The sequence below is a fragment of the Thermothelomyces thermophilus genome, chromosome 5 (assembly GCF_000226095.1).
Source record: "Thermothelomyces thermophilus ATCC 42464 chromosome 5, complete sequence".
Taxonomy (NCBI): Eukaryota; Fungi; Ascomycota; class Sordariomycetes; order Sordariales; family Chaetomiaceae; genus Thermothelomyces; species Thermothelomyces thermophilus.
In genome coordinates, this window is record NC_016476.1 from 4,301,171 (window position 1) to 4,328,088 (window position 26,918).

At 53.7% G+C, this 26,918-nt stretch overlaps 7 protein-coding genes across 7 annotated transcripts; 3 read left to right on the top strand and 4 right to left on the bottom strand.

The window, feature by feature from the left end:
* The first annotated feature begins 1,779 nt into the window (after positions 1–1,779).
* Positions 1,780–3,640, top strand: MYCTH_2309668 (uncharacterized protein). The gene is made up of 2 exons (XM_003665653.1): positions 1,780–1,871; positions 2,010–3,640. The coding sequence occupies exons 1-2, from the start codon at positions 1,800–1,802 to the stop codon at positions 3,312–3,314; spliced, it is 1,377 nt and encodes a 458-aa protein (XP_003665701.1). The 5' UTR covers positions 1,780–1,799; the 3' UTR covers positions 3,315–3,640.
* Positions 3,641–4,939: 1,299 nt separating this feature from the next.
* MYCTH_112050 (glycoside hydrolase family 10 protein) lies at positions 4,940–6,539 on the bottom strand. Its single transcript, XM_003665654.1, has 2 exons — positions 6,153–6,539; positions 4,940–6,084 (listed from the first exon to the last, which is right to left on the bottom strand). Exons 1-2 carry the CDS (start codon positions 6,480–6,482, stop codon positions 5,173–5,175), a joined length of 1,242 nt encoding a protein of 413 aa, XP_003665702.1. The 5' UTR covers positions 6,483–6,539; the 3' UTR covers positions 4,940–5,172.
* Positions 6,540–7,648: 1,109 nt separating this feature from the next.
* MYCTH_54466 (peptidase-like protein) lies at positions 7,649–9,335 on the bottom strand (the record flags this gene model as incomplete). Its single annotated transcript, XM_003665655.1, has 4 exons — positions 7,649–7,994; positions 8,084–8,675; positions 8,726–9,156; positions 9,223–9,335. 4 exons carry the CDS (start codon positions 9,333–9,335, stop codon positions 7,649–7,651), a joined length of 1,482 nt encoding a protein of 493 aa, XP_003665703.1.
* A 2,194-nt stretch (positions 9,336–11,529) lies between these two features.
* MYCTH_2120489 (uncharacterized protein) lies at positions 11,530–12,256 on the top strand (the record flags this gene model as incomplete). Its single annotated transcript, XM_003665656.1, has 2 exons — positions 11,530–11,664; positions 11,840–12,256. The coding sequence occupies 2 exons, from the start codon at positions 11,530–11,532 to the stop codon at positions 12,254–12,256; spliced, it is 552 nt and encodes a 183-aa protein (XP_003665704.1).
* Positions 12,257–14,162: 1,906 nt separating this feature from the next.
* Positions 14,163–15,332, bottom strand: MYCTH_2066457 (carbohydrate esterase family 5 protein; the record flags this gene model as incomplete). The annotated part of the gene is made up of 5 exons (XM_003665657.1): positions 14,163–14,510; positions 14,573–14,752; positions 14,830–14,935; positions 14,956–15,112; positions 15,179–15,332. 5 exons carry the CDS (start codon positions 15,330–15,332, stop codon positions 14,163–14,165), a joined length of 945 nt encoding a protein of 314 aa, XP_003665705.1.
* A 4,686-nt stretch (positions 15,333–20,018) lies between these two features.
* Positions 20,019–22,220, top strand: MYCTH_2120491 (uncharacterized protein; the record flags this gene model as incomplete). The annotated part of the gene is made up of 10 exons (XM_003665658.1): positions 20,019–20,207; positions 20,277–20,313; positions 20,369–20,403; positions 20,465–20,488; positions 20,525–20,568; positions 20,694–20,955; positions 21,100–21,571; positions 21,734–21,889; positions 21,957–22,102; positions 22,179–22,220. 10 exons carry the CDS (start codon positions 20,019–20,021, stop codon positions 22,218–22,220), a joined length of 1,407 nt encoding a protein of 468 aa, XP_003665706.1.
* A 1,123-nt stretch (positions 22,221–23,343) lies between these two features.
* MYCTH_116629 (uncharacterized protein) lies at positions 23,344–26,090 on the bottom strand. Its single transcript, XM_003665660.1, has 5 exons — positions 25,420–26,090; positions 25,041–25,300; positions 24,705–24,801; positions 24,148–24,365; positions 23,344–23,991 (listed from the first exon to the last, which is right to left on the bottom strand). Exons 1-5 carry the CDS (start codon positions 25,605–25,607, stop codon positions 23,540–23,542), a joined length of 1,215 nt encoding a protein of 404 aa, XP_003665708.1. The 5' UTR covers positions 25,608–26,090; the 3' UTR covers positions 23,344–23,539.
* Between the last annotated feature and the right edge of the window lie 828 nt (positions 26,091–26,918).

Below are 26,918 nucleotides of genomic sequence, written 5' to 3' on the forward strand. Positions count from 1 at the left end.
GGGGGACATCGAATAATAGTTGCCAACCTAGTTACGTAATGCCTCAGTCCCCATTTGGCTGAGAATAGGTGTCGACGCCATCATTTGGCACCTGACTTTTCGGCGGCGTCAGCGGGAGTTGCTTGCACAATGTGCTCTAAGAGAAACATGAAGCACGCTGACCTGTCTCGTAAAGAAGGAGCCATGTAATACTATTTCCAATGAAAGGAACCTGTATGGCTCTGTAGTATGCTGTATTACTTGTGTTTGTACTGTACCTTATAACCCTGTCGTCTGTATTGTTTGGGCGTACCTGTAATCAACCTCTAATTAGAGTCGGTCTTATGACTTTCTGCCTGATCCACTCATTCAGTCTCGCAGCTCGGGCAAGGATTTCGGAGCCCCTGATTTGAAGCAGGTGACGGAAATGCAGAAGCAACCGCAGCGCATAGAAGGATGGCTCAAGAAATTTCATAAGCGACCGGGCAGGTAGCTGACATAAATGAACATATAAGCCGTTCAGACAGTGATACGGTATATACAAAATACAAGCCAAATACTTGGATGTAAACATAATGCATAGGCTTGCGAGTGTTCTTTTCAGTTTTAGTGCCTCCAGAGACAGTGGTCTCTCGTTGTCCTCTTCTATGAATGCTGTAACAGGACAAACCGGGGAGGTGGTAGACAACTCTTGTGGGTCAACAACATCCCAGATTCAAGACTTTTCAGACGACAAGCTTTGTGTCAATCAACATGAGGTATCCCACGCGCCCCGTCTATTGCGCATATACTGGCATAGGTATGCTTGGAAACAAGAATGCGAAGATGAGCAATGCCAACAGAAAGCTTTGCTCCTTACCCCAGAGTGATCTGTTGACTACAATCATCCTTTGACCACGCGCCGCTTAACGGCAGCTTGCCTGCGATAAGCAAATATAGGACCTAGTGCTGTACATACGTGGTATTCATTGCGTCCTGGCCGCCATATTCACTTGTTTGTTCCTTTCATAATTTGGCTACCTCTTCTAATTACTACTTCTCTCTTTTTGTTCTTTTCTCAATTATTTGTTTCCCTGGAAGGTGAACCATCGCCAAATCTGCATAATTATACTCCAGCTTTGTTGCCAGTGCCTGCCGGTTTCTATTTGATATATTTCCTACTCAAACATGTAATGCAAGTCAGTTTGTGAATGACAATGTCTCTCTCCTTACTGTTGACGTCCTTGGAGTTGCATCCGATGAGAGGGGGCGAACTTGGATTGCAGCACTCTGCCAGGTTCAACGGAGATGGGCTTTTTGCTGCCCCGCTTTCAGAATCGGTCCCGCCTGCAACGAGCCGTTCCAAACCGGGCATGATTGGCTATTGCTTCTGCCACGATACTGTGAAAAAGGCCCGAGAGATGGCTAACCTGACCCAGTACCCGTGCCAGGATGCCAGCTTCGGCCGCTGCTTGTCAACAACCCCGAGAGGTCTCCTACCTACATGGCACTGTATGGAACACAACCCAGCATGTGTGTCTATGGCACAACCGATAGGACTGCCCTCTTGCGTGTCATGGTTCAAGAACTGACATGTGGGGGCTTCGGCTAGTTACCACTAGTTTCCCTGGATGGAGCCCCTCAAGCTGGCAGCTGGGCAGCTGATGACGGGCCGCAAAACCCCGCAATCTCTCCATTTCGGGCCGTCTGCTCAATCCTGGTTGGACAGATCTGTGCACCAATTCCTGGCATGAACAGGTTTTCGGAGGGCTTGAAGTGGTGCAATACGAAACAACCCAAGCAACTCGCTTTCGCTTTCGAGCCGTCTGTTCGGTCTGGCAATGGCACGATTGCGACTGGGCTATACCAAGTCGCGCACCGGCTGTTTGCGGTGCAAGCAACGCAGGGTCAAGGTATGTTATGCGGAACAAGCTACGTTAATTTCACGCACACACACACACACACACCTTCGACCCCCATTTGGCTTTGCGTTTCTCTCCAACGCGCTCGGGCAAGAGAGGCTGACAAGCTGACCCCATTTTGAAACGCAGTGCGACGAGACGAGGCCGGCCTGTAAGGCCTGCGTCCGCCATGGCATCGAATGTAGCCTTTCCACGCAGCCCCCGCCGACTGCCGCCGGAACCGCCGGAAGCCCGGCTGCGACTTTGGTGGCCGCCAACCCAACAGCTGCAGGAGCAACGGGGTCTGCCCCGTGTCCACTACCGGCATCGTCCCGGAGGAGCCGGACACGACCCGTCAACCCTACTCTGCAGCCCAAGATCGAACCGCTTGTAGTCGGCTCGGAAGCAGGAGGTCCCTCACCCGCTGGCTCGGTACCCACTTTGGCCGACTCCCCCGCGACTGCTGTCACCCCCGACCCCTTCCCGTACCTCACCAAGCTCGTCACCGGCCCGCCCGAGGAGGACACGGCCAACTGGGTCTTCGACCTCGAGCTGCTCCACCATTTCACCACCTCCACCTACAGCACCCTCCTGCTTGACCCGGCCCGGCCCGAGCCCAGCCGCATGTGGCAGACCGAGGTGCCCAAGCAGGCCTTTGTGCACATCTTCCTGCTGCACCAGATCCTCGCCGTGGCCTCGTACCACCTGGCCCATCTCCACCCGGAGAGCCGCCAGGTCTACTCGCTGCGCGCCTCGCAGCACCAGAACGCCGGCATCCGCCGTATGCGCCACGCCCTCTCGGAGCTCTCGCCCTCCAACTGCCACGCCCTCTTCGCCTCGTCCTCCCTCCTCTTTATCGGCTCCCTCGCCGCCGCGTCCACCAGCCGCGACGCCCTTGACGCCCTCACCGTCGACGACCTCGTCGACGTGCTGATCCTGGTCAAGGGCGTCGGCACTGTGCTGTACTCGTGCCAGGACCTGATCCGCAGCGGCCCGCTGAGCGACCTGTTCATCCAGCGCGGCGGCTCCGACGAGCCCAACCCGGCCCTGGACCGCGTCGTGCTGGCCGTCAGCGACTTCCTCGTCGAGATTGCCGAAACCGAGACCGACGCCCGCGTCCGAGCTATTATCCACGCTGACGCCTACCGACTGGTCTCGGTCATCCGCAACTCGCTCGTCCAGACCGCCGGTCCCGAATACAGGGTGGTTGCCGCCTGGCCCATCCAGATGTCTGATGACCTGATCCCGCTGCTGAGACAGCGGAACCAGCCGGCTCTCGCACTACTGAGCTACTACTGTGTTGTCTTTCACGCCGCAGAGATGCAGGGGTACTGGTTCATGCGCGGGTGGGCGCCCGCTGTCATTCAAGACATTGCGCGAACCATGACGGGGCCGTGGAAGCGCCACTCGGCCTGGGCCCTCGGCTGGATTACGGGGCATGTGGTCATGGGGTGACTCGACAGCAGGGAAGCCCACGTGAGGCTTTCAAAGATGCTTGCACCCGCCCACCGAACCAATAAGGTTCACGAGAGTCAGCTTGTTGCGGCCTGAAATGGACGAGGGTTCAGATGCAAGCGATGTCTTCTTGGAGTTTCATGTCGTGTTTCCTAAAAAGAAGAAGGGGAAGCCCGCCGCACACCACCACATCCTACGGCAACCTCCCAAGAACCACCACGCCCCCTCCTCCATTACTTCCCCTCGGGGAACTTCCGAAACAGATCTAGCAGTTTGTCGATCGGCGCCGCCAGAAGTCCCGCGACCGTCTCGAACGGCGGCCGGTCCGGCGCGCCCGGGTGACTGCGTGTCGGGACGAAGTGCTTGGTTCGGTCGAAGCTGCGGGTCATCGCCTCGGACGATTCGGTGTCGATGGCCTTCTCCAGCGCCGGCAGGTCTTCCTCTTCCTCCTCCCTGATATGCTGCGACAGCGTCTCCCATAGCGAGTCGATTTCCGGGGTGAAGGTCGGATCGGCGCGGCCCATGGATTGGAACTCATACAGCTTTTCCTTCACCTATAAGAGGGAAGAATTACCGCGGACAGTCAGTTACGTTTGTCCACAACGGGGTTCGTCGGCACGTTCTGGAAATGGTGAAGAGAAATGGCGAAGAAGCAAGGGAAGGCAGGAAGGAGGCGAGAAAGGAAGTAAGACAATCCATCGAGGCAAGACAGTACCTGCTGGTGCTTGCTCGGACCGGTCCTTCTCGGCCAACCTCACGCGTCCGGGACGTGCTTCTCCATGGCCGGGTACACAACGAGTTCCTCGGCGATCGAGTGCCGCGCCAGCTCCCACACGAACCTGGTTCTGCCACTTGACCTTGTCGTCGCGCGATGCGCCCTTGATGTTGTCGTAGTACTCCTCCAGCTCCCGGTGGTCGTGTTTGATGCGGTCCGAGACCCGCGTGATAGCGTCGGTCGGCATCTTGACACCGGTCGGGGTTCCCTGGCGCGGCTTGGTAGAGGCATCGCACGTCAGAAGCTTCCTGCGCGTCATGATTTGGAATCAACGCACTCTGAGTGGCCGGCCGTTAGGTTTCCTCCCCAGGAGCAAGAATTGGAGGTTGGTGTGTCCGTCTCTCAGATTGAAGTGGTGATGTCAATGAACGTAACAAGCGAATGTTTACCCCTGAATGACCTGCTTCCAGACCTGTTGTTGATAAGTTCTGCTCCCAATTGAGCGACTACTTCCATTCTACAGTGAGTGATGGCCCAACTCCGGTTTGCTAGCGTGGGACAAAGGTTAATTAATTAAATCATGCTTTCCCTGTTAAGCGCAAGGAAATCATATAGGAAGGACAAAGCAAAATGGCAGCAAACAAGTCATAACCATGGAAGCAGGTTGCAGAATGCAATTTATTTCTTACATTATAAGGGGCATAGGTCCCTGGCTCAAAGGTACGGCGTGTTATTATCCCTTCCAAGTCACCTCAGGGTCAGTTACATACAATAGGCGATCCACACAAGTCGCGCAGCTTCTTAATTATGCAATACTAGCACAGTCAGACCTCCACATACCACTAGTAAAAGGAGGGAGAGCATCGCACTGTACCTGCATTTGTGGGTTGGATGTCTGTCCACTCCAGATGTCAGGAGAAGATTTTATTCTGCTTGAACCTCCAGCTTTGATCTGCTGGTCCCTTATTTACAGTTGGTTCTCAACACAACCTTCAATACATGCAGAAGAAGTCAGAAAATCCCGGTCGGATGCAGCCAGTGTTTCTTGGATCGGCCCCCGATGGTCTCTGTCTAGGAACCTCACCAAATTATGCTGCCAACTTCAACAATCCAGAAGACTCGCCCTCAGCGGGACCTCGTCCCTTACAGGCACTGCCAGTACCAGTCGTTCAGCTTCTGGCAGGTCCATGGGCTCTCGCACTGGGTCGGCCCCGTCCATCCGATGCCGCCGCACTGTCCCCACCTCGTCTGCGTCGGGACGCTCGTGGGCGTGGCACTGGAGGAGGAGGAGGCGGTGGTGGATGCCGGCGGAGGGGTGGTGATGGTGACGAGGGTGGTGGAGGACGAGGCGGGCGGGGCGCCGGTGGCCTTGGCGGCCAGGACGGACGAGATCGAGGTCCACGCGGGCTTCTTGTTGTAGTTGCTGTCGTAGATCAGGGCGTCGCCCTGGCCGGGGAACGTGTTCGGGATCCACGAGTGCGCATCGGTGAAGCCCCAGACGGTGACGCCGACGCAGCCGGCGGTGTCAAGGCAAGAGCCGACCACGTTGGCGAAGTCGTTGCCCTGGGTCGCGAGCGCCGACGAAGAGGCCGGCAGGCTCGAGTGGCGGATGTCGAGCTCGGTGTAGGCGACCTCGAGGCCGAGCGCGGTGAAGCGCTGGAGGGCGGTGGCCAGCTGCGAGCGCGTCGGGGTCGAGCCGACAATGAGGTGGCCCTGGAAGCCGACACCGTCGATGGGCGCGCCGGCGGCCTGGACCATCTTGACGAGCTCAACAGCGCGGTCCGTCTTGGCCTGGTTGTACTCGAGGTTGTAGTCGTTGTAGTACAGCTTGGTATCGGGATCGGCCTTCTTGGCTAGGTTGAAGGACAGGGCGAAGTAGTCGGTCCCAAAGGTCCGGAGAAAGACGTTGTCGCGCCAGGAGTTGCCGTCGTCATTGATGGCCTCGTTGATGACATCCCAGGCGTAGCATTGGCCCTTGTAGTGGCCCATGACGTTGTTCATGTGCGTCTCGATGACCGAGGTGAGCGAGTCCCTGGTCCACGAGCCCGAGGAGACCTGCGGTGTTATTATACTCGTGAGTATGACTGCAGACTGGTGGATGTGATGAGGGGGGCTGCACTCACCCAGCTCGGGAGCTGGCTGTACCAGACCATGGTGTGGCAACGCATGCCCTGGCCATTCTTCTTGGCCGTGTTGGCCGTGATGTCGCCCGAGGCGTAGTTGAACTGGCCACGGGACGGCTCAGTAGCATCCCACTTCATGCCATTCTCGGGGACGAGCTGGCCGAACATGCTCTTGTCGCTGAGGATGGCAGCATACCGAGTATCACTGTTGATGACGCTCTCGCTAAGAGCAGTACCAAAGTACTTGAGTCCAGCCCTGACGGCGAGGTCGTTCAGTTGCCCTGAGACGGCAGGCGCAAGAAGCGCTGCCAAGAAAGCTTTGGAGTGCATGATACCGGCCAGAAGAGGATACAACACTGACGAGCGGGAGGCTGAGGGGCAGGGGTGTTGGAGAGCCAGCAGCGTAGAGGCGTGAGCAACCCCATTTGTACTGGGGGAGTTGTTGGGGTCCTTTATGTCTTGTCTCTGTTCACCATGTCTGTCCTCCGAGCCTGGAGAACAGGCGGGCTCATTGCAGCTCGAGCATGGGGTTCACGGTCCTGGGTTGCATCGCTGTCGGTCATTAGCCCCAGTTGCTCGGCCCGGATTGGGTTGAGTCGCCCGGGCGACCTGCTTCTAGTGTCGGCTTTGACCGTCCTGGAATCTTCGAGGCTGGTCGGATCTGGCATGGCGCTCACACCGCTGCCGTTGCTGCGATGGAGAGTTGTATTGTCATGGGTGTGGCCCGGAGCGACAACCCAACCCGGTTCTGCGTCGGAGGGTCCTCCGTCCATGGACAAAATGGGTAGGCTAGACGACGCCAACCCCTCAGGAACCCGGAACTCGGGCCCTTCAGAATCCACTCTCAGCGGTTAGCCCCGCTGACGAACCCCTTAATCCCGGCCTGTTCGCCACGTGAGACTTTAGCCTGAATACTGCGTGCTACGATTCTGTTGCGGCTTGGCGCCCGAGACTCCAGCGGTGCAAGCCATCGAGAAGAACAGACGGATTGATGCCATGCGTGATCCGAAAGCAAGCGCGGGAAGAGCCATGCTAAATATGGCGCCTCAACGCGTAATCCCGCTCGCCTAAGGTATTTGTATCGTAGCAGCGGCGCCTGCCACGACTTGGAAGATACGGTTGAAATCGGGGGGTGGGTGCCAGCCAATGTGGTATCTCTGTCTCTCTTGTGTTTTCTCCAGGTTTCCTGGCTTATCCACTTCTGAAAAGGTTGATGTCTTCTTCTTGGATCGCTGTGATCCTGAATCTATGGGAAGTTGAAGGAGACTCGAATGCGGCCGTAAATAATTACCAACGAGACAGGATGGTTAATACGGGCTGGTTAACCCAGTTCGTGAGAAGCTTAAGAGCACAGGAGTCGCGAATTGAGTCGAGATAGGAGCTGGCTTCTGGCTTCTATCACGTTCGGCGACTTGACTTGCAATACTGGTGGCTATAAAGATGTGCACGATGATTTCCTGGGTCATGTTGTGGGAGGACAACCTCGAGCAGGGGCCTTACACTACGACCCTCTTTCCCGTGTGCGAGCACGTGTGCCCGTGGCTCGCTTCCTCGGCCAATGAAGCCCACTTTCGGAAGTTTTGCACCACTCCACGGCGCGTGTGAAGATTCAGGCTAGTTTTCTTGCGGGGCGGCACGCCCTCGAGCGAGTTGGCCAGCCGGGCAGCCGCCCGAGCGGCCGCTTTGGCATTGACGGTCAGCGCCTCCCAGTTGATATTGTCGAGGTCATCACACGCCTGGTGGTAGCATTCGTCGAATGGAGCTCCTGCACCGGTATGTAGCGCGGTACTCGGGATGCCAAGCTCGAGGAAGCCCACAAAATCGGAGCCAGAACCGAAGCCGCTTGCATCCCAAGGTCAGCGGAACCTGCACATATCATAGAGGTACCAGGTACGCAAAATAGATGTGGAGCTGGAGTGGGATCTACTTACCCGTGGACAATCTCCTTCCCCTGCTCGACGAGGTATTCCTCCAGAAGCTGCGGCCCGACTCCGCTGTTGCCATCGCTTGCAATTTCAAAGTCGGGATGGGGAGAGCCAATCATGTCGTAGTTGAAGTAATACTTGATGCGGTCGGCTTCCTCCTCGGTCAAGTGGGAGGTGTAGTAGAGGGATCCGACCAGACCACTCTCTTCTGCTGCCCACCAGGCGAACCGAATCTTATGTGGGAATCCATCGTAGCGCCGGACCGCGGTCAAGATCTCCAGGAGAGCTGCCGTGCCGCTGCCGTCGTCATTGATGCCTGCTCCCGCCTGCACGCTGTCGAGATGTGCACCGAGCATGATAACTTTGTCGGGGTCGCCCTGTTTGGTCTCGGCAATAATGTTCCACGTCTCGCGCGTATCGGATATGGAATCGACCAGCAGGTGCACAGTCACCTCCTCGCCATCTGCCAACCGGGACTTCCAGCTCTGTCCTACTTCCAAGGGAATAATTCCGATAGGAACAGTCTTGCCGATGCTCTCTGCACCCAGAGTCGGGACGACGATGTTCGTACCCGGCTGTTCGTTATACAAGATCACCCCTAGAGCGACGTCAACGTTTGCTTCCCCCGTCAGCCAGGACGTAGCTCACCCAGTGCCCCGCGCTCCTTAGCAAGGGCCGACTTATCTGCCACAGCACAAATGCCTCTCTTTACTAGTACCAGCTTCCCCTTCACATCGACCCCCTCCCACTGGTCCGGAAAGCACGCCGATCCGCGCTCGTCATCGACCGGTGTATCTACCAAGGGAGCGGTGATACCATCAGGCAGCGGCGTGGCGGGATTGTACAATGGGCTGATGACAAAGACATCCTCGCCCTCTGGTCCAGTCACCTTGATCTGGTTCGTCTTGCCGTAGGTGTGGTTGAAGGGCTGAACGACAGTGTCAAACTCATTGTGGAAGCGTGTCTGGGCGCGCTCGAGAATAAAGTCGAGCGAGGCTTTGTACCCAGGCTCGCCAAAGGCTCGGTTGCCGCCGTGGGTGACCGCAATGTGATTGAGGTTCCAGAGGACATTTTGCAACCTGGTTTGGCAATATTCGTTAACGAATGAGAGGGATCAAAGGTTTGGCACTGTTGTCTTCTCATACTCTTCGGTTCTAATGTCCGCCTCAAGTTTGCCTGGGGTCAGAGGGTTGTTGGTCGCAAAAGTGGCGGGCGACAGGAAGAGAGTTGCCGCTCCCGCGGTGCGGAGTAACCTCATGGTCCTCTTGTTGTGCGTAGGAGAGCCTTGCCTCTGCGACATTAACTCTGTTTCAACGGACTTCGTTGGATCTGATCGGTTTCTTCTTGAGCGGTGTCGGGAAGTGTATACACCAATGCACCATTTTGAGAATGGGGGCCGGCGATAATTTATCTTCCTATGATGGCGGCAATGTCGTCAGCATCCATGTCAATATCATCTATCATCTACAGTGCAAGGATCGCTGCTGCAATTCGGTGGAATTAATCTGATAATTGCAGTCGGCGTTTGCGCTAGAGCGCCAAGCCGTTGCGCTGCAGTGTCTGCAATTGGAAGGTGATGAGAATTGGCAGGCGCATCCGCAAAGTACAACACTGCGGATGGCATACTTTTTCTGCCATTGGCCCTTGGGCCCTCGGAGGCATGACCAAAGTCTGGGCATTTTGTTGTCGGCCCAGCATGGAAGGTGCTCCCAAACGATGGCAAGAGACTCGTTCGAATCTCGCTTTCTCATATTACCAGTGGCTGTTTTAGGACCGTCAATTTGCTTGATTTTTCTCGCGGCAGACGATTCATATTCGGACAGCTGGCGATGCCAAACGCCCTGTCCTGGTCCGATGCTTTAGCCCCGTGTTATCGTACTCGCAACTGACGCTCGTTGTTAGACAATGCACCTAGCAGCGTTCCCAACAGAGATCGGAAACGATAGGGAATAGTAATTTCGGAAGTTACCAAGATTCACAACAGTTCATGTTAACTACATCAGCCCACCTCACAGAATCGTGGGAATGCGTGACATGTCGCCGGAGACGTGAAACGTACCTAATTATACAATGTTGCCAAAGGTGCATGTCAGTATTGTACTCTACTGGTATATACACAAAGAATCCAAACATTCTCAAATTCATAGTTGGTAGACAGTCCATAAGAAACGGCGTTCTACTGTGCTTTTGCTGCCGGGCCGACGTCTGGCTCCGGCTTCGGCTTCGGCCCCGGCCCCACTTATCGGCGCCGGTGAACCTCCAGCGCGACCGCTTCCGGTTCTAAGCCGGACGTCACAGCACCGTAAATGCACAAGAGTCAAAACTTTAAGTAGGAAAGTTGAAAAAAATTCTCGAATATCAAACAGAGAAATGCTGAATGGTGATATGACTTGGTGATACCTCATTAGGAGCTTATCAGCTAGACACTATGTTAATATACTAGCTATAACAAGCTACGAACATGTGCGACTCCCTGATCGGCATTATAGATCCTTTGTCACAGGCTAATTCATTCGAAAAAGCCGATCAATTTCTTTTGCTGCTGGTCAATTCTATTCCTCTAACAAAAAGCCCGCGGTGTCTTCTAAAAGGTGGTCAACTTATGGAAAAAGAAAGCAAATTGATATCCGGATAGGATATCTCGACATTCCTCTTGGGTCTGTAGATATGACATTCCCATGGAGACAATGGCTTCAATCTGTTAAAAAGGGAAGCACATTCGATATCCTTCCCATGGTAGAAGAGCTTCCTGCACCCCATAAGCCCTTTTAACAACTGGTATCTGCCTGTCTCCGATGGTTTAGCTTCTGGGCAAACAATGACGGAGTCATGGTGCGAATAGTCGGCAAGGTGTTGCTCCGCTTTTCAACTTCCTGGTCACAAGCCTGGCTCGGCAAGCACTTCCACACCCTATTCATACCTGGCAACGAAACAAGAGAGAATACAGCATAATAGCCCTAACACGACTAAGTGTGCTTTTCTTCCCAGACCCGCATATATTGTCTCGGCGAAATGGTACAATTTTCAGGAATATAAGAGTGCCTGCCTTCACTCTTGCACTCTTCCTTTCCTCTACATCACTGCAGTTCCGACGGCGAGTTCGACTGAGCCAACGGAAACCTCAAGTTTGCAGCAATCTTCATCTTCGAGCAGATACGCTTTCATCAGCTTCTTTAACCATGTAAGTCACTATTTGCACATCTTGATCCCTCTCTCCGGCGACAAATCCCATCCTTGGCTTCTGCTCGGGACCTCGACTGCCGAAGCATGGCCGCCGTGGTGATCTGGAACAGTAGCTTCTTCTTGGCCACCCCAAGAATGCAGCTACCGTCGGAAAAAGCTATCATAGCTGTGGTGTCTCAAACTGCCCTTCCATCTCCTGGATGTCAATCTCGATCTGTGGCTCCCTTGGACGCTAACTTGGTTTTAAACCACCACAGTCACTGCGCACCATGGCTCCCAAGGCCGATGCGGGTAACCAGGAGGAGTCCAATGCCACGAGCGGCAGCGGCCCCCTTTCGGTCCTCAGTCCTCGTGAGCAGACCATAATGCTGCAGGCTTTGCTGTCCGATTCCAACTTTCCGGCTGTAGGTTTATCTCATCCCCCCCTCTCCCCATTTCACCATTTCCCCGTCGCGCTTCGATTCATCTGTTGCAGGGCATTCTTCCAATTTCTACCTTTCTCTTGCTTCAAGTTTGCCTTCTCTGATTAGGTTCCGTTCCTCAACTTCGATTAGCAGAAAGCTAAGATCTCGTCTCCAGGGTATTCAGGTCGACTATGTCAAGGTCGCCAACCGCATGAACCTGAAGAACCCGCGCTCTGTTTCCAACGCCTGGAGCATCATCAAGAACAAGATTGCTGCGTATGACAAGAAGTTCCGTGAGGACCACAACCTGCCCTCGGCCGAGCAGGAGGCCGCAGCCACCGCGGCTGAGAATCCGGAGGACGACGATAACCCCTCCCCCAAGAAGCGGGCTCGCACCAACAAGAGTTCCAAGTCGGCTGCGGGTGGTTCCAAGCGCGGCGCCCGTGCCAAGAAGGATGCGGCCTCTGCCATGCCTGACAACTCTGGTCTCGGCGCCGCAGCCGGCAGCTCTGAGGCCACCGGTCGAGCCGACGAGACCGAAGAAGATGAGGAGAAGAAGGACCAGGACAAGTACCTGGCGGGCGAGATTTGAGTTCCTGCCTGCTTGTTACAACCCTGGGTCGTGGCTCACTTGACCGAACCCTCTCACGCTTTTCCCTGCTTGTAGTCGGTCATGACGGTGCTTGGAGGTTGGGGTGCACAGAGACTATTGCATTTGGCTTGGAGGGCGGTCTAATAGGAGAGATGCGTTGCTTTTCATGAAAGGAGTTTCGTCATCAAGCTTCAGTTGACTGCCACGCCAAATAGGGAAATGATTAACTTCAACACATGATTGTTCTCGGAGGTGATCTCTAAAGTGCACGGCGATTGCCAATACACTCCAAGAAGTAGTTCGCCACTCTCAGATGGTATTTGACGGCGCGACGGGGAGCGGCTGGGTTGTCCACATAAGATTCATGAGCACCACTTGGCGGCAGCCCTAACATCTGGACCTTATCTTCCTCAAGACACGACCTTCCAAATGCAGCGAACGGTGTCTAGATTGGAACTGAGAGGAATATTTTTCTTGCAATCTAACCAACTCAAGTCGGATGTAGGAGTAGGTCCTAAAGAGTTTGCATCCAGTCCTGAGATGCTCGTTCTCTTTACATGCGCTCGGGTTCGGGTTTACCCGATGTCTGCGACAACCCAGCAAGAGCCGAGAATTCGGAGACAAGCTACATACCATAATTAAGCCAATCGGCCGTAAGCTAGATAATATCCGAAGATAGGCCGGGTGATAAACCGGGCCTGCATTGTACTGCACTGGAGCACAGCTTCTGCTCGTATATTAGTACGACGATTCAAGGCGGCTTGGCCGAATGAGGCTCGATTAATAACTCCACGACCATGATAGCGTTAAGATCCATATATCCGGCAACTAAGGTCGATGAGCCCACCGCAAGTCCAATTAACTTCAATCACCTAATCAAGAGAATCATTGGGGGGCCAATATATGTAACTATTTCTGAGCTACTCCATGGAAACGAATGACGAAAGACAAAGAGAAGGACAGAAGTTTCAAGGAAGGGTTAGCGAAAGAAGGAACACGAAAATGGTTGAGAGAGGCTGTAGGGTCCTGGACGTGTTCTTTTATGCCTCATCTATTAATTTGACGGTCGTTCAATGCATTCTGAGAAAGATATGCACAGTCCATCTTAGGTCAACATGTTGTGAATACTGTTTGGTTCGGGGGCGGTACACAGTTTGATCCATAGCATGATGACCTACACATGGTCTGACTGCACTCCTTCTTTTGGCCCGTAACAAGCAGCGCATTGCCGCATATCAGTCCTCCCTTGGCTCCTACTCGACCTTGGCAGTGAGCAGATGAGCGTATATGATTCTACCAAACAGTTAGTATCTACCATTAATGGAAAACGCGACTGTATACATTATGATTTTTAAATAGGAGGTGTCCCTTCATGCCATGAATTATCTAATTATTTAATTATTTCGTTGCTTACACTATATCGCGCATCCGGGGTGGTCGCGGGGATCACCGGTGTCGCCCCGGCCGAGGGTCTCCGAAGTCGCTGGGGGAGGACCACTTTTCCGTTGTATCGCTGCTTATCTCCGGTGTTGCTCTGCCGTTCGAGCAACATTAAGTACTCCCCAGCGATGAAAATCTGTCCTCTCACCTGGCATGCATTCGTTTTCATTTGGTGCCGAGCTCGGTGTGTTCGGTGTCACTGGAACCGGCTTCAAACCTACTTCGAGCCCGCTGTGCACTCCGGTCTATAACCTGTGACAGGAGCCTCCATATTAAGCTTCTTTTTTATCTGGCTCGGTCTGTTCCTAAGCATATATCTACTTATGCTGCTCTCGGTGTTAGTCAGAAGGGGCAGAAAGGAATTCCGCTATGTGCCGGGCTGTATTCACACTGCCGCAATCAAGATATTTACAAGAAGAGGTCGAGTCCTTGGAACCCATGTTCCTCACGGAGTCACGCCCTGGATTTACAAGCACTGGGAGTACCACTGGTTGGATGCCCTGCAGGTTCCCTGAGAGCAGCACGTGGGACCCGTCCATCCCTGGCCACCGCACTGTCCGTACAGCGGGCTGCAAGTGCCGCCGTTGCCGCCGGTCGGAACGGAGCCGCCGGCCGACGACGTCGGAGTTCCGCCGCTGCCGCTGAGCCTGGCCTTGACAAAAGCCAGGGCCTGCTGTCCGTACTTGTTGCCATACTGCTGGTGGCTGTTGGCGTCGTTGCCGGTGCAGCAGTAGGGGTCGGTCGAATCGCAGTAGCTCTGGATCTTGGACGCCGAGTTGGAGCCGCAGACGTAGCCACGCGGGCGCGCAGCAAACTAGGAATGCGTGTGTTAGAAACTAGAGAATACCTCATTCGAGAGAGGACGAAGCCACTTACACCTTGTGCCGTGCAGGTACCGACGTCGTAGGACAAGCCGGCGACGAACCGTGGAGAGCCCATTTCGATGACGGCCTTGATCTGGTTCAGGGCCGCAGCCGAGATGGGAGGAGTCGTGGTCGTGATTCCAGAGCCCGTGTCAGGGCCACCACAAACAGCATTGTCGATGATTTGACCGCCCTGCGTTTGTTAGAACCCCGTTCCTTCTCATCTTTGTCCTTTCCCAGATGTGTCTTGTCATTCTCATCGACACGCACCTGGGAGTAGCCAACAAGCACGATCTGAGTGTTGGGACACCGCTGGTTGAAGCTGTTCACCGCCGAAGCCACCGCGTCGGTGCCCTGCCTTGCCGAGTCACCGTACCTGTAGGATGGTTAGTCGACGATATCATGGCGCAAATAGAAGGGATCACGTTCTGGACTCCTCCACAAGATGCTTGTCCACCGCAGGCGGGATAGTTGATTGCTTCGGCCGTGGCCCCAGGGAACGCATTGAGAATCAGGTTGACGACGGTACCGGCAGTTCCATATCCGGGTGGTGCTGTCCCGTATTGTCAGCTAGACGACCTCAGATGCACATTAGTAACCTGGCAAGAATACGACGAACCTGTCGTTTCTCGAGCTCCGAAGATATGGATCTGCGGGCATTGGCGCTTGGCGAGGATGGCCGTGTCCACGGCCTCGGCGTCGACGGGAGTCCCGCTGACGAGCAGCGAGTGAGCTGCCAGCAAGAGGTAAGCAACCTTGGGAGTAGGCCACATTCTGGGCGAGTTGCCGGTTTAAAACGACGGCAGAGTGAAGTTGAAGTGAGGTGGTGATAGAAGGTTTGCCGAAGGGGAGATGCTGGGGTTAACATCGCTATTATATGTCACCCCACGGGCTCCTGGAACTTATCCATTTCGTTCAGCAGCATAAACCGTGGCAGCCAAGGGCGATACTAGCTGGGGTTTTCCCCAAATCCGTCTGGTCAGTACACTCGAGCCCTTACCACAACCTTGTTGCATTCCGGGTACCCGAGAGCAGGTCTGGAAACAGTTCACTGTGACCTGTCCTGCGTTTGTCTACCCCGTGTTCCCAATGAGTGGGTCAGGGTGGGCCATTGACTACACATTAAGCTGCGACGCAGCCCTGTGCTACAACGTGGAACAAGCGGTGGAGTTGAGGGCCCAGAGTCTTCGCAAGCCCTGGCGAGATCGGCTAAAGACAAAGACCTGCCAGCGGTTCCTTTCCAAGCCACTACCAACTAGGCCAAAATTTGTCTTATACATCGCTATTTGCTATTTCATGATCAGCACAGATGCACTTGCAGCAACAGATACGTCATGTCAGTTGTGGGGACGCTGATTCAAGAGCATCTCCCGAGAAGCTGGGTTTCAGCATGAACTACTCCGTATCCTTGTCTGGAAGGTGCCTTGCAATGTCCAGTGGTGATCTGGTGAACCCGAGCCCCAGTACCGGGGTTTGACTCTGCAAGCCTCGACCGCCTGTGGGGACACGCTGGGATTGGCACCAGGATCAGGGGTGACGGCCAGGAGAGATCCGAGGCAGGGGATTTAGCCTTTAGCCTGAATCGGCAACTAATGCTTAGGTGCCCACGATGTGACCGCAAGTTCCATCGAACCACTCCAAGACTGCCTCCGCCATGTCATTTCAGGTCTCGGACGAGGCTCCGACATTCGAAAACGGGTTGGCGAGGAAGGCATTGCACACTGCAGGATGAAGGACCGGCTAAGAACAACTTCTTCCACCAGTTTAGCCAGCCATGCACGAGTTTACCACCGTACACTAGTGTCACAAACGACAACTTGTGGTGGACGGGTAAGTTAGTCCAAGATCTAATTGCGGAAACAACGTTTGAAAAGGTCATCTGACCTTGCGAATATCCCGGTTATGGTCAAGTTGCACCGGCGAAGGGCCTAGAACCCCGTCAAGGAACCGCGATTTCGGTCTAATACACTAAATCCTTTTTCACGTCATCACACAGCTAGTACTTGGCCATCTTGAGGCAGCTGTAGAGGAATCAAATTGACTGACTGTGAGTCTCGCATCAAAATTCACAAATTTCTGCACTCAGAGACCCTCGTAGAGTGGCCAGGATCATGTCATAAACGCGTTTTAATGGACGCGGGAATCTCCACATACATGGGCTTTTACAACCACGTTACTTGGACCAGCATACGTATATTATATTGCAAACCCAAGTTACTGAACTATTCTCAAAGTACGATACAATGGAGTCCTTCCCCTCCGCCCGAGCGCCACACGCCTCTTCCTGCCTTTTAGGCCCGGTTAAGATGCAGCTGTTGACTCGATGATCAACCAATGCCTGATGAAGGCGTTTTCTCAGGCGTTCTTCCGCTTAATATTGATGCTGCTTTCAGCCTCTGGTACGACACCCGCTCACCCACATGACTTTGGATTGATCGGAGTTATCGGCTCCTAGTCCACAGACCTGTTAATCCCCGCTTCTCACAGACCTCTTCTTCAGGCATCGAGGACCTGAACATGACAGCTAATGAGAAAAGGAATGATCCTCCAATTGGGTGTATGGGAGACGGGTCCTCTCCCCCCTCCTTCTGATGCTTTGTTTTGGCCCATTACATTAGAATAGCTAAAGAGTGACAAATGAGTAAACGTCTTCAAAATGCCCGCAAGGATGATGACCATTGCACCTGCCTTTGGAGTAGGACTTAGTCACCTCAGGTAGCTTATTCAAAACCCTCTGCGACAAGTACGTCATCCACTGGCCGCGAGTGCGTCTGGACCTCCTCCATGCCAACATGGACGCCTGAAGGATGCCGGTCAGGCCTGGGCGGACGCACAACAGGGTGGCCTTCCAGCCTAGGGAGGTGCATCTAATTATACTAGGATTTCCGGAAAGTAAATGCTCGGCAATTGGGCGGAAATAGAGGGTTCTGGCGCGATGCGGCAGACAGTGGGCCGTAGGTTCAGATTCATGGAAGTTGTCGGCTGGAGTGAGAGGTCGATCCTAATCTTGATCGTGATTGTCTGAGCATTTTGAGTTCCTGGACATCTCCCAGCAAATAGAATCTGAAGGCTGGCACTGGCTGCGGTATCTTGCTTCCAGGTCATGGTAGGTCCTGAGGTAGATATACTGGGGGCTATATTACACACCGAAGAAGTTTTTGGAAACCCCTGTGCTAATTATGGCAAAAAAGGGTTAGAAAAATGGACTTCCCAGCTAGGATATGCTTTACCTCTATAAAACTTCGAGTATATCGGGTGCCCTGAATAACAGACTCGAAAACTTGGCTCAGAGAAGAGACGACCAGATTAAGGCATATATTTCATCCGCGTAGTGCTCTAAGCTCTCGCAGTATATCGATTGATAGTAGGCTAGCATGACCCCTCGCGCCTCAACCGAAACTACCGTTAGGGCAAGACTTCCCAATGTTTGCCACGCAACTATGTACTCGTTGGTACTTGCCTTGTTTTGATGCATTACGTTGACACTCATCACGCGCGGCACCAACGACGCTTCCCAGATCATCCCCCGTACTTCGACCGAGAAACTGGGGGAAAACCTAAATCGGTGTTAGACTCGCTACTGCTCCATTCAATGTTTTTTTGATGTTGAAATCAGTACATTTGCAGAAACGAAAATGATATTGCATGTTAGCCATCGTGAAATCACCAGAGTGCCCATAGAGCTCGGTATTAAGGCATGGTTGCTTCGGAAATCGAGGCTCATCGGGAAATAGTGCAGGCGCTCTCTAAGATTGAGCCCCTCCATCGACTTCGGACGAAACTACCTGGATTAATGGAGGATCGGCAGGACGTAAGAGAGATTGTGTATGATATCGTGGGCTATTATAGTAGTGTTAAACTATCCAAGTCCTTCTTCTTTGGCTAGTAAAGGTTCTCTAGCTCCGAGACCACAGCACAGGGTGAAGAGCTTATGGTACTCCACATATAGTCAAGTCTTTGCTCCCCTCTATTTGTATACACAGTGACAAGTAGCAAATGATGCTAAAAGAACCGGATGGATATATATTTTGGGACTTCTAGCTTTCCTTGTAATGGTAATTATTTGGCGATTCATAAATAACGTCCAAGGTCACAGAGAGAACGGGACTAGGTACGTTTATAATGTAAAGAGGGGAACAAGACAGCAATTTTTAGAATGTGGAGCTTATTAGATATAAATTTAAGTTGATATCTCTATAAAAGCGAGGTTTTCTCAGGCTGACTCTATTAATAGAAAGAGCCAGAAAGTGTAACATCGATTTAACCTGTTTATTTGAGTATAATAATTACCTTAAAGTTATATATCTATGAACATTTTAATTACGGATCGTCTCTAAGCAAATAGGTTCTGCTCATCATTCCATTATCAGTGTTGGAAGAGTGTTCTCTTCTAGTATTGCATACTTTTCTAGTATTATGTTCCAAGCGTACCAACTCTTATTCACGCCCTCGTTGCTTTAGCATCATAGGATTTGTTAGACATGAATCCAAAAGGTACACATTTAATGTCGATCCCGAAGTTACCACTTAGGGGCTGCAAATGATACTTCCTCAAGGCGCGTAGCCTTTGTTCCCGATGTCTTCAAAGGGGTGCTATAGCCTATGAAAATGCGCCGATAGTGAATAAGATTCTAGTTCATGTAGAACAGCAAGAGATTCAAGGCGGAGAGACAGATATTTTGGTTGATTACTAAGCATTGTTTGCGGTTGGCAGAGGATTGATTGATGTCTCCGTCGCCCGGCTCCGGACGGCCCCACTCGGCCCGAGCTGTGGGTCGCAAGCCGAAATGCTAGAGCTCTCTGTATTGGCAGCTTCTGGAGCGGCACAGTTCGGGGTAAGGTATACGAAAAAAAAATTCAAGATTCGTTCAGTGACTAAGCGTTAGAACTTGCGGCGCTTCACAAGCCATATGTAAACATGCACATTCCCATCCTGTTGTTCACAGTTTGCCTGAACATTGCCTGATTCTACAAACAACCCTAACCCTCGGTCCGGTGACTCCGGCTCGCTCTTCAAGCTCCGGAGCGGCGTCCGGCACCCCTGTCGAAAGGAGCTGGTTGACCAATCCAGATGTTAATTCGGTGGTTTCGGACCGAGCCGCTCATGGGAACACGGACGATCATCGGGAGATCGCGTCTCCTTCTGCTTGTTGGCGATCCAAAAAGTCGAAGAGATCTGAAACCGAAATAAAAAGTTGAAGCTTGTCCGAATTCGTCAGCCGGGGGCTCGGAGAGCTCTTGCGACCGTTATTTTCCTTTTCTCTGCTTTTCCTGCCCGAAGCTCTATGAATGCTCCCTCGTTTTAACCGACCATCGCCAACCCATACATACCGTCGACATCTGCCGAAATTTTACGATCGCAGAGCGCTTTTCCCACAACATATTATTTGTGACGGCAGTCCACATCGACCCGGCATTGTATTTCCGGCCGAGACGCCACTGTTACAGAAGAAAAGAAGATGGCGGTTGTCGACGAAACCAGCGCCGCCCAAAGCCGCCAAAGCCATGACAACGAAAAAAGCTTAGGCACCACTGCAAGTCCCCCGGCAAACCGGAACGATTTGGAGTCGTCGGACGGCCATACGAAGGGAGACACCGCTCCTGATGGCAAGGATGCGGAACCAAAGCGGACAGTTACGGGCCTAAAGGTGAGCCTGCCGCGTGCCCATGAGATGTTATCTCTGTACTCACTTCTGACCCGTTTGTACGTGCTATAGTGGTTCATCATTTTCACTTCGTTGATGTCTACCGTATGTAATCTGCATCAGAAAGAAGCGCCTGGCACAAGTTGGGTAGCACCGACATGCAGGGAAGTTTCTGCTCTTCGCGTTAGACAACACTATCGCAGGTTGCCTTGTGACGAGTCATGCGACGGGGATCAGTACTGACTGCCAACAATTCGCAGGTCGCAACCATTCAACTCTCGATTGTTAAGAGATTCAACGACCAACGCAGTCTCGCATAGATCGGAGTCAGCTTCGTGCTCCGCCAGGTGGTTATTCTGCCCATGTACGTGTGGAGATCCCGAAGAGAACAAGACTAGGACAACAAAGGGAAAAGTCAGAGGAAAAAAGGGACATAGTGACTTTCTTTCTTCGACCGAGCTGTTCCGCTGAACATTATTCTCAATTTAGTGGCAAGGCGTTCGGCATGTTCAGCATGAAGATCTTGTTCGTCGTCAGTCTGATTCTCTTCGAGGTCGGAAGCGCAGTTTGTGGCGCCACACCCAACATGAATGCTATCATCCTCGGCCGTGTCATTGCCGGTATTGGTGGCGCCGGTATTTACGTGGGAGGGCTCACCTACATCAGCGTTCTCACCACGTCAAACGAGCGCCCGCTCTACCTCGCCATTTGCATGTCAGTATGGGGCTTTGGCAATGTCTTGGGGCCCATTGTCGGCGGCTCGTTCGCTACCAGCCCCGCCACTTAGAGATGGGGCTTCTACATCAACGTATGTAGTTCTAGGGGACAGGCCAGTATTCTCGGGTTAGTTCATATGAGATCATTCGACGCTGACACTTTTCTCCTTCCCGCGCAGCTCCCGATCGCCGCTCTGTTTGCCCCCGCTTTCCTCTTTAGCCTTCCGAATATCAATGCGATGCCGGACACCCCATTCAAGGAAAAGATGCGAAAGCAGGACTGGGTTGGCATCGTAATATTCACCGCCTTCTTGGCCTGCTTCAGCATGGCTGGCAGCTTTGGCGGCACGCATTACGCCTGGAATAGCGGCTCCGAGATTGCCCTCTGGGTTATGACGCTGGTCCTGTTCATCGCCTTCGTCCTCGTCACCATCTACCATCCATTTGTCCCCGGAGACTTGAGGCTCCTGCCGGTGCACGTCATGCGTACCAAGGACCTGATCTTGGTGCCTCTACAGGCCTTTCTCGTTGCCGGCAGTATGATGATGTCCATCTATTACACGCCGCTCATCTTCCAGTTTACTCGAGGCGACACCCCGCTGATGGCCGGCGTGCGTATTCTGCCGCTCATCTGCATGATCGTCTTTGGCTGTCTGCTCAAAGACCGGCTACTACATGCCTTCGTTTGTCGTTGGAAATGCCTTGTTGGTTGCTGGATCCACGCTGATGAGCAAGGGAGAACTTTTCCCGTCCTCCCTCCCGTCCCTTGCGGCAAATGTTGAGATCGTGAAGCTGACAACAGTGAACTTATAGCAACGATTACCCCCTCTATCTCCAATTCGGCCCTGTACGGATACACGGTGCTCCTGGGACTGGGTATTGGCGCCTTCCAAAGCGCTGGCGTCGGCGTCGCGTCTGCCGTCGCTCCCCCACCCGAGGTCAGCAACGTGGTGTCGGTCATGACAGTTGGTGCGTCCCAAGAACCCTACGAATCCCAGTATAGGCTCAAATGACTAAACTTGTCACCCAAACACAGTCCAAGTACTCGGGATCACCCTCACCCTGTCCGTCTCGGGGTCTGTTTTCACCAATAGGGCTATCTTGAGGATTACCTCGGCACTCCCCAAGATCCCGAGAAGCGAAGCGACCGCAGTCGGATTCATCACCTCGCTGTTCCTGAGCGTAAGTATATCCCACCCCGAGCACCTCTCCACCATAGTTGATGAGCTGTTAGCTGACCTGTGTCATTCAATATTAGCGAAGGAACCTGTTCGTCTCTGCTGGCACAGCGGCCGTGTAACCGAGTTGCTGCATTTGGCTGCTGGCTCTACACCCAAGAGACCTTTTCATATGCTGAACTGAAGAAACGAGAGTCCAGGGAAAGTTATCTAGACAATTGGAGGATATTTACCGGAAGGTTCTGGTGAGCTGTTCAAGGACATTTGTTCAAAAATGACATGCACCCTCATAGGTACATGCATTAGGGAGAAGTATTGTGTGGTGAGAAATCTATTGGGGAAATTGCATGGCGTCTATAGCAGTGAGGATCATCTCGCAGCTGTCATTGCCTAATTATAATATTCATCATGCCGACTTGGCAATATATGATTTTCTTTTCCGGGAAGAAAATATACCTTAGAAGCGCTAATTAAATGTTTAAAAATTTAGAATAGAGTACATTGCTCACACTGTTCCAGAGATAGGGATTTTCACTCCTATGCGTGACGTCGTAAGCTCCTCTAATATAATAGAGCAAAGCTATGTGCCAGGAGACAATGGACTCTAGCATCAAGATACGCCCTGGGCAATGTTATAGAACGTTTGGTTTGTAAATATTACACCCCGGACTTGGTTCCTGAGACGTAGGCCTAGGCGAATCCGTATCCATTCCCGAAAATCCCAAATTTGCCTTCCATTGATGCAAAACGAAACTTCAGAGCTCACGTCCCGGTCGATATACCGGCAAGCCGGCGTATGTCAGTCCCGTCCAGGTCAGTTTCGGATAATCAGGGTCGTTTTTGTGCCTGCTCTAAGAGAAACATACGGGTGTCGTACTCTTTCTCGAAAAAGTTAGTATAATCACGTCTCTGTTTCTGAAGGTCTGCCTCTAGACTCGCCACGCGGCCCGCCACAGCAGTGCTGGAAGCGTTTTCGAGGGCCGACAGCAGGTTCCGGAGGGACTCGTCGTGTCTTTTCTGGGCCACTTCCACCAGCTCGCGCACGCGGGTTTCGATGTTGGCCATCATCTGTTGGTACATTGCGTTGGTGACGGGAGGCGCACCCGTAGCCGGGAACTTGCGCATCCAGCAATGTACTCGTTAATTAGTCCATGCACATCAGTTCTGCGGTGTGGCGACACGCGCAAATGTGCCAATGCGACCCGCTTGCTCGATCATCGGATATCCAGGCCCGGGTTCGTGAAATCGCAAAAAACAATAACCCAATCTTCGGGCGTCCATTAAAATAAAACAAACCGACTCCTTCGGACTTGGAGAAAATTCCTTGCCGGTCACATCTTCTATCCCCTGAGCCCGGTATCCGACCCGAGAAACCAGAAAGGATGCCATCCATAGACGCCATATCCCAGTCTATAAGATGTACGCAGCCGCAGCCTTACAACTATCCTAGGCCGGTGGCCCTTTGCGAGATTTTACTCGCCCCCAGGTATAATCCCAACAAGAAACACAGAACCATCGAGACGGTCACAACCGCCATAGCCGCAATCGCCTTCGTCGCCCATGCCTTCTTCAGTCGCCGACATTGCTGTCTTTGCCGCCGCAGCAACAAGGCCCTGACCATCCTATCCATATCTTGGTCGATGTTGAGCCGTTCCCTCGGTCCAGCACGCAGGAGGCGACTATTGTGCGCCGTTGACCCGGACACAACTGAAAAGCGCCGCCTCGGAGGTGTCGCCGCCCGGCGGAATAAAAGGCCGCGCTCGTCCGCATCTTCGTCGTCGTCATCGGGTTCATCCCCACTCTCCATCCCTAGCAGCTCCAGCAGGTCGAAATCCAGCAAACCCTCCTCTTCCTCCGCTTCTTCCTCTCCGTCCCCCTCCTCTTGTTCGTCTTCTTCATCTACCGCTTCTTCTTTCCCACGACCCGTTGCCGCTGTTCGCGAACCGGAGGCGGAAGTCCGAGCAGAGTGAGAATCAGAAGCAGCAGCATCAACAGCAGTCGAAGAAGAAGAGCGGGCGGAAGCGCACCACCGCCGCCTCTTTCCCGTACCCGCCAGTGGTAGCGGGAGCGGGAGGCGGTTGCTCAGCGCCTTGGCCTCGGCCAGCGTATGCGTGAAAACAGCGGCGTCAGGCGGAGTCGGCGGGATGTCGTGGACCGAGCCTACGACGCGTGCGGGGACGCCGAAGGCGACGCTTAGGGGCGGAATGTCGTGCTTCACGAGGGAGCAGGCGCCGATCACTGCGCCGGAGCCTATCGTCACGCCGCCTCTGAACCGTGGGGATGAGCGGTCCAGTAGTTAGCTTCAAAGACCTTTTCTGGGATAGGGATAAGGGGAGGGTTTAGTTCAAGTGCCGAGGGATGGATCATTGGGTGATGAGAACATCCATTGATCGACAATGCGGAGCGCTGGGTAAGAATAACACCCCAAAAAAAGAAGAGGGAGAGAGAGAAAGAGAGAGAAAGAGGAAGGACGGAAGAGAAAAAAATAACATATAGAAAATGAGAGAGATGACAGAAGAATGAGAGTATGAAACGAGAAGGGACTTGGGTTTTGGTGTGGTGAGAGCGAAATGCCGGCGTCAATTGCCAGAAGCAGACAAACCTACAAGATGGTGACATTGGCTCCGATCCAGACGTTATCGCCAATCGTAACCGGCTGACCAATGCTGTACTTCTGGAGACGCTCGTCGAGTCGCACGGGATCTGTGGGTTTTTTTTTTGTCCATTTAGCCGTCTCCATTCTCGCGGGTCCTGCAGGCTGACACAATCGGGACAAGCGCGCAAGCTACCGGGCGGGGGGCCGCCATGCAGGTCGGGCATATTCGGCTGACGGCACGGGAACGGCACCCGAGAGAAAGGAGCGCGGTTTCGAGCCCGGGGGTCTTGGCTGGATCGAGAGAGAAGGGGGAGAGGACGGAGGAAAGGGGTTGGATTAGACTCACGAGTAACCCCGACGATGCAGCAGTTAGGGCCAATGTTGCAGCCTTCGCCAATGACCACGTCGGCCACGGGAGTGTCCATGATCATGCAGTTCCTGTTGATGAAGGTGGAACCCCCGACGTGCAGGCGGATGCCATAGTCGATAAAGACGGGCGGTTTGACAAACGGCGTCTTGGCCTTGAGCGTTGGGTCGGCGAAGGTTTGGTCGTGGGTGACGGCCAAGATGCCGTCTTCGGCCCGGTCGCGGTCCGGCCGTACAATGCTGCAGAAATGTTAGTGCGCCTTGATTTAGGGCCCCCACACCCGACGACGGTGGATAGCCTTCCGGACGTGGGGAAGGAAAGGAGGATGTCTTTCCGGCGCCCGGGTGGGTCGACGTACTCAAGCCACTTCTGGCTCCGCTCCTCCGGGTCCGCATCGTCTGGTGTACTATTGAAGACGCGACATGCTTGTGCACACCGGTTCCGCACCGCACGGAAGTCGGAATTGCCGGCGGGGAAGATGACCTCGGGGAAGTGACTGACTTCAACCTCCTCGGGCGCCCTGGCGACGGTGGATTCGCTGCTCATGGCCGTGGTTGACGGCGGTCAGTCGCCGGTTCCGCAGTCGTTGGATGCCGGGCTCGAATTTGGCGTTAAATTCTCTGGATCGCGTTGGCAGAAATGGGGGACAGTCCTGAATGAAGAGGCAACCAGGAAGGGTGAGCACGTAATCCCCCCTCTCAGGGAGTCTCTGCACCGCCTTAATAGTCGGCAGTGACGGGCGGTTGGCCTATTTCTGGGCCCTCGTGCTGAGGCCAAACGGAGCCGTGTCTGCTCACTCGACACCGGGAGTAGCCCGAGAGGGAGGGTGGTGTCTAGGAGCCCCTTCCCCCCGGCAGCCGTGCCAGGCCGTGGCTGCGCAAATGTATGTATGTATGTACGAAGTAGCTGGGTTCGGGAACGGAGGGATATGCGGGCGGGCCAGTGTCAGCTGTCGAGCCTCGGTTCCCTCCAGGAGCGGTCGATGTGCTTTTCGACGAACTGGTGCCTGGGGCCGCTGTTCATAGTAGTGGTGTTAAACGTCGACGGGGGGCCTGTTTCCTCGAGCGCGGTGGGCTGAGTGCAAACGAAGGGTGAGCCTGGAAGCCGCTGGATTGGCCGAGCTGCCGTCTTAAACGGGGAGGGAAGGTCAGCAAATTCGGAATTGCCCCCCGCGCATGTTTTCGACATCCCGGACACTAGTTAGTGCAATGTCTTGCACGGAATACTCCGTAGTATTGTACAATATTACGGATTACACTTACTAGTGTGAGTATGCATGAAATACTGTACTCTTGGTGCACCCTCCCCTCGTTCCCGTCCCCATCCACCCCCAGGAATCTGAATCCCGCGGTTGATGACATGCATGGGCTTCGGGTGGTGGGTGTTCACACCATGTGTTTTCACTTCAGTGGGCGCCCCAGGGGTGGTTCTCCGCAAATATGGCTGCACGGCTCTTCCCCTGTCATCCAATGCTGTCCTACACTATCTGTAGTGTAGTTAATAAACTAAGCAACAGAGGCTACAAGCGAATTTCGGGCAGTCGTCGTGTGACAAACCCTGGGTAACCCCCTCCCCTGTCTCCTACCAGGATAGGTTTATGTGTATTACTGCAGGGCAAATCCGCTCCATGCTTGAAGCCCTGCATATGGTGGGACGGGGAGCCAGTGGTGGGTACACGGGTGGTCCCAGTTGGTTCCCCTACACTAGTGCAAGCTAGTGGAAATCAAGTTCTTGCGATGTGCCACCAGCCCGCGTCTTCTCCGCGTTTCAATGCAGCGAACAAGGGAAAAAATAGAGTGGGAAAGGGGGTGGGGGGGGGGGGGGGAAGAGCGGTGTCAGGTAATTCAATCGGTGGTT

What these genes read in the sequence shown, in the direction of transcription:
- MYCTH_112050 (XM_003665654.1), bottom strand. Translation starts at nt 6,482, where the DNA reads ATGCACTCCAAAGCTTTCTTGGCAGCGCTTCTTGCGCCTGCCGTCTCA. An exon ending in ACAGCCAGCTCCCGAGCTGG is followed by an intron (nt 6,085 to 6,152) that starts GTGAGTGCAGCC and finishes ATAACACCGCAG; the next exon opens with GTCTCCTCGGGCTCGTGGAC.
- MYCTH_116629 (XM_003665660.1), bottom strand. Translation starts at nt 25,607, where the DNA reads ATGAGCAGCGAATCCACCGTCGCCAGGGCGCCCGAGGAGGTTGAAGTC. An exon ending in CGGAGCCAGAAGTGGCTTGA is followed by an intron (nt 25,301 to 25,419) that starts GTACGTCGACCC and finishes ACATTTCTGCAG; the next exon opens with CATTGTACGGCCGGACCGCG. An exon ending in GCTCCCGCTACCACTGGCGG is followed by an intron (nt 23,992 to 24,147) that starts GTACGGGAAAGA and finishes CGGTAGATGAAG; the next exon opens with AAGACGAACAAGAGGAGGGG.
- MYCTH_2309668 (XM_003665653.1), top strand. Translation starts at nt 1,800, where the DNA reads ATGGCACGATTGCGACTGGGCTATACCAAGTCGCGCACCGGCTGTTTG. An exon ending in GCAAGCAACGCAGGGTCAAG is followed by an intron (nt 1,872 to 2,009) that starts GTATGTTATGCG and finishes TTTGAAACGCAG; the next exon opens with TGCGACGAGACGAGGCCGGC.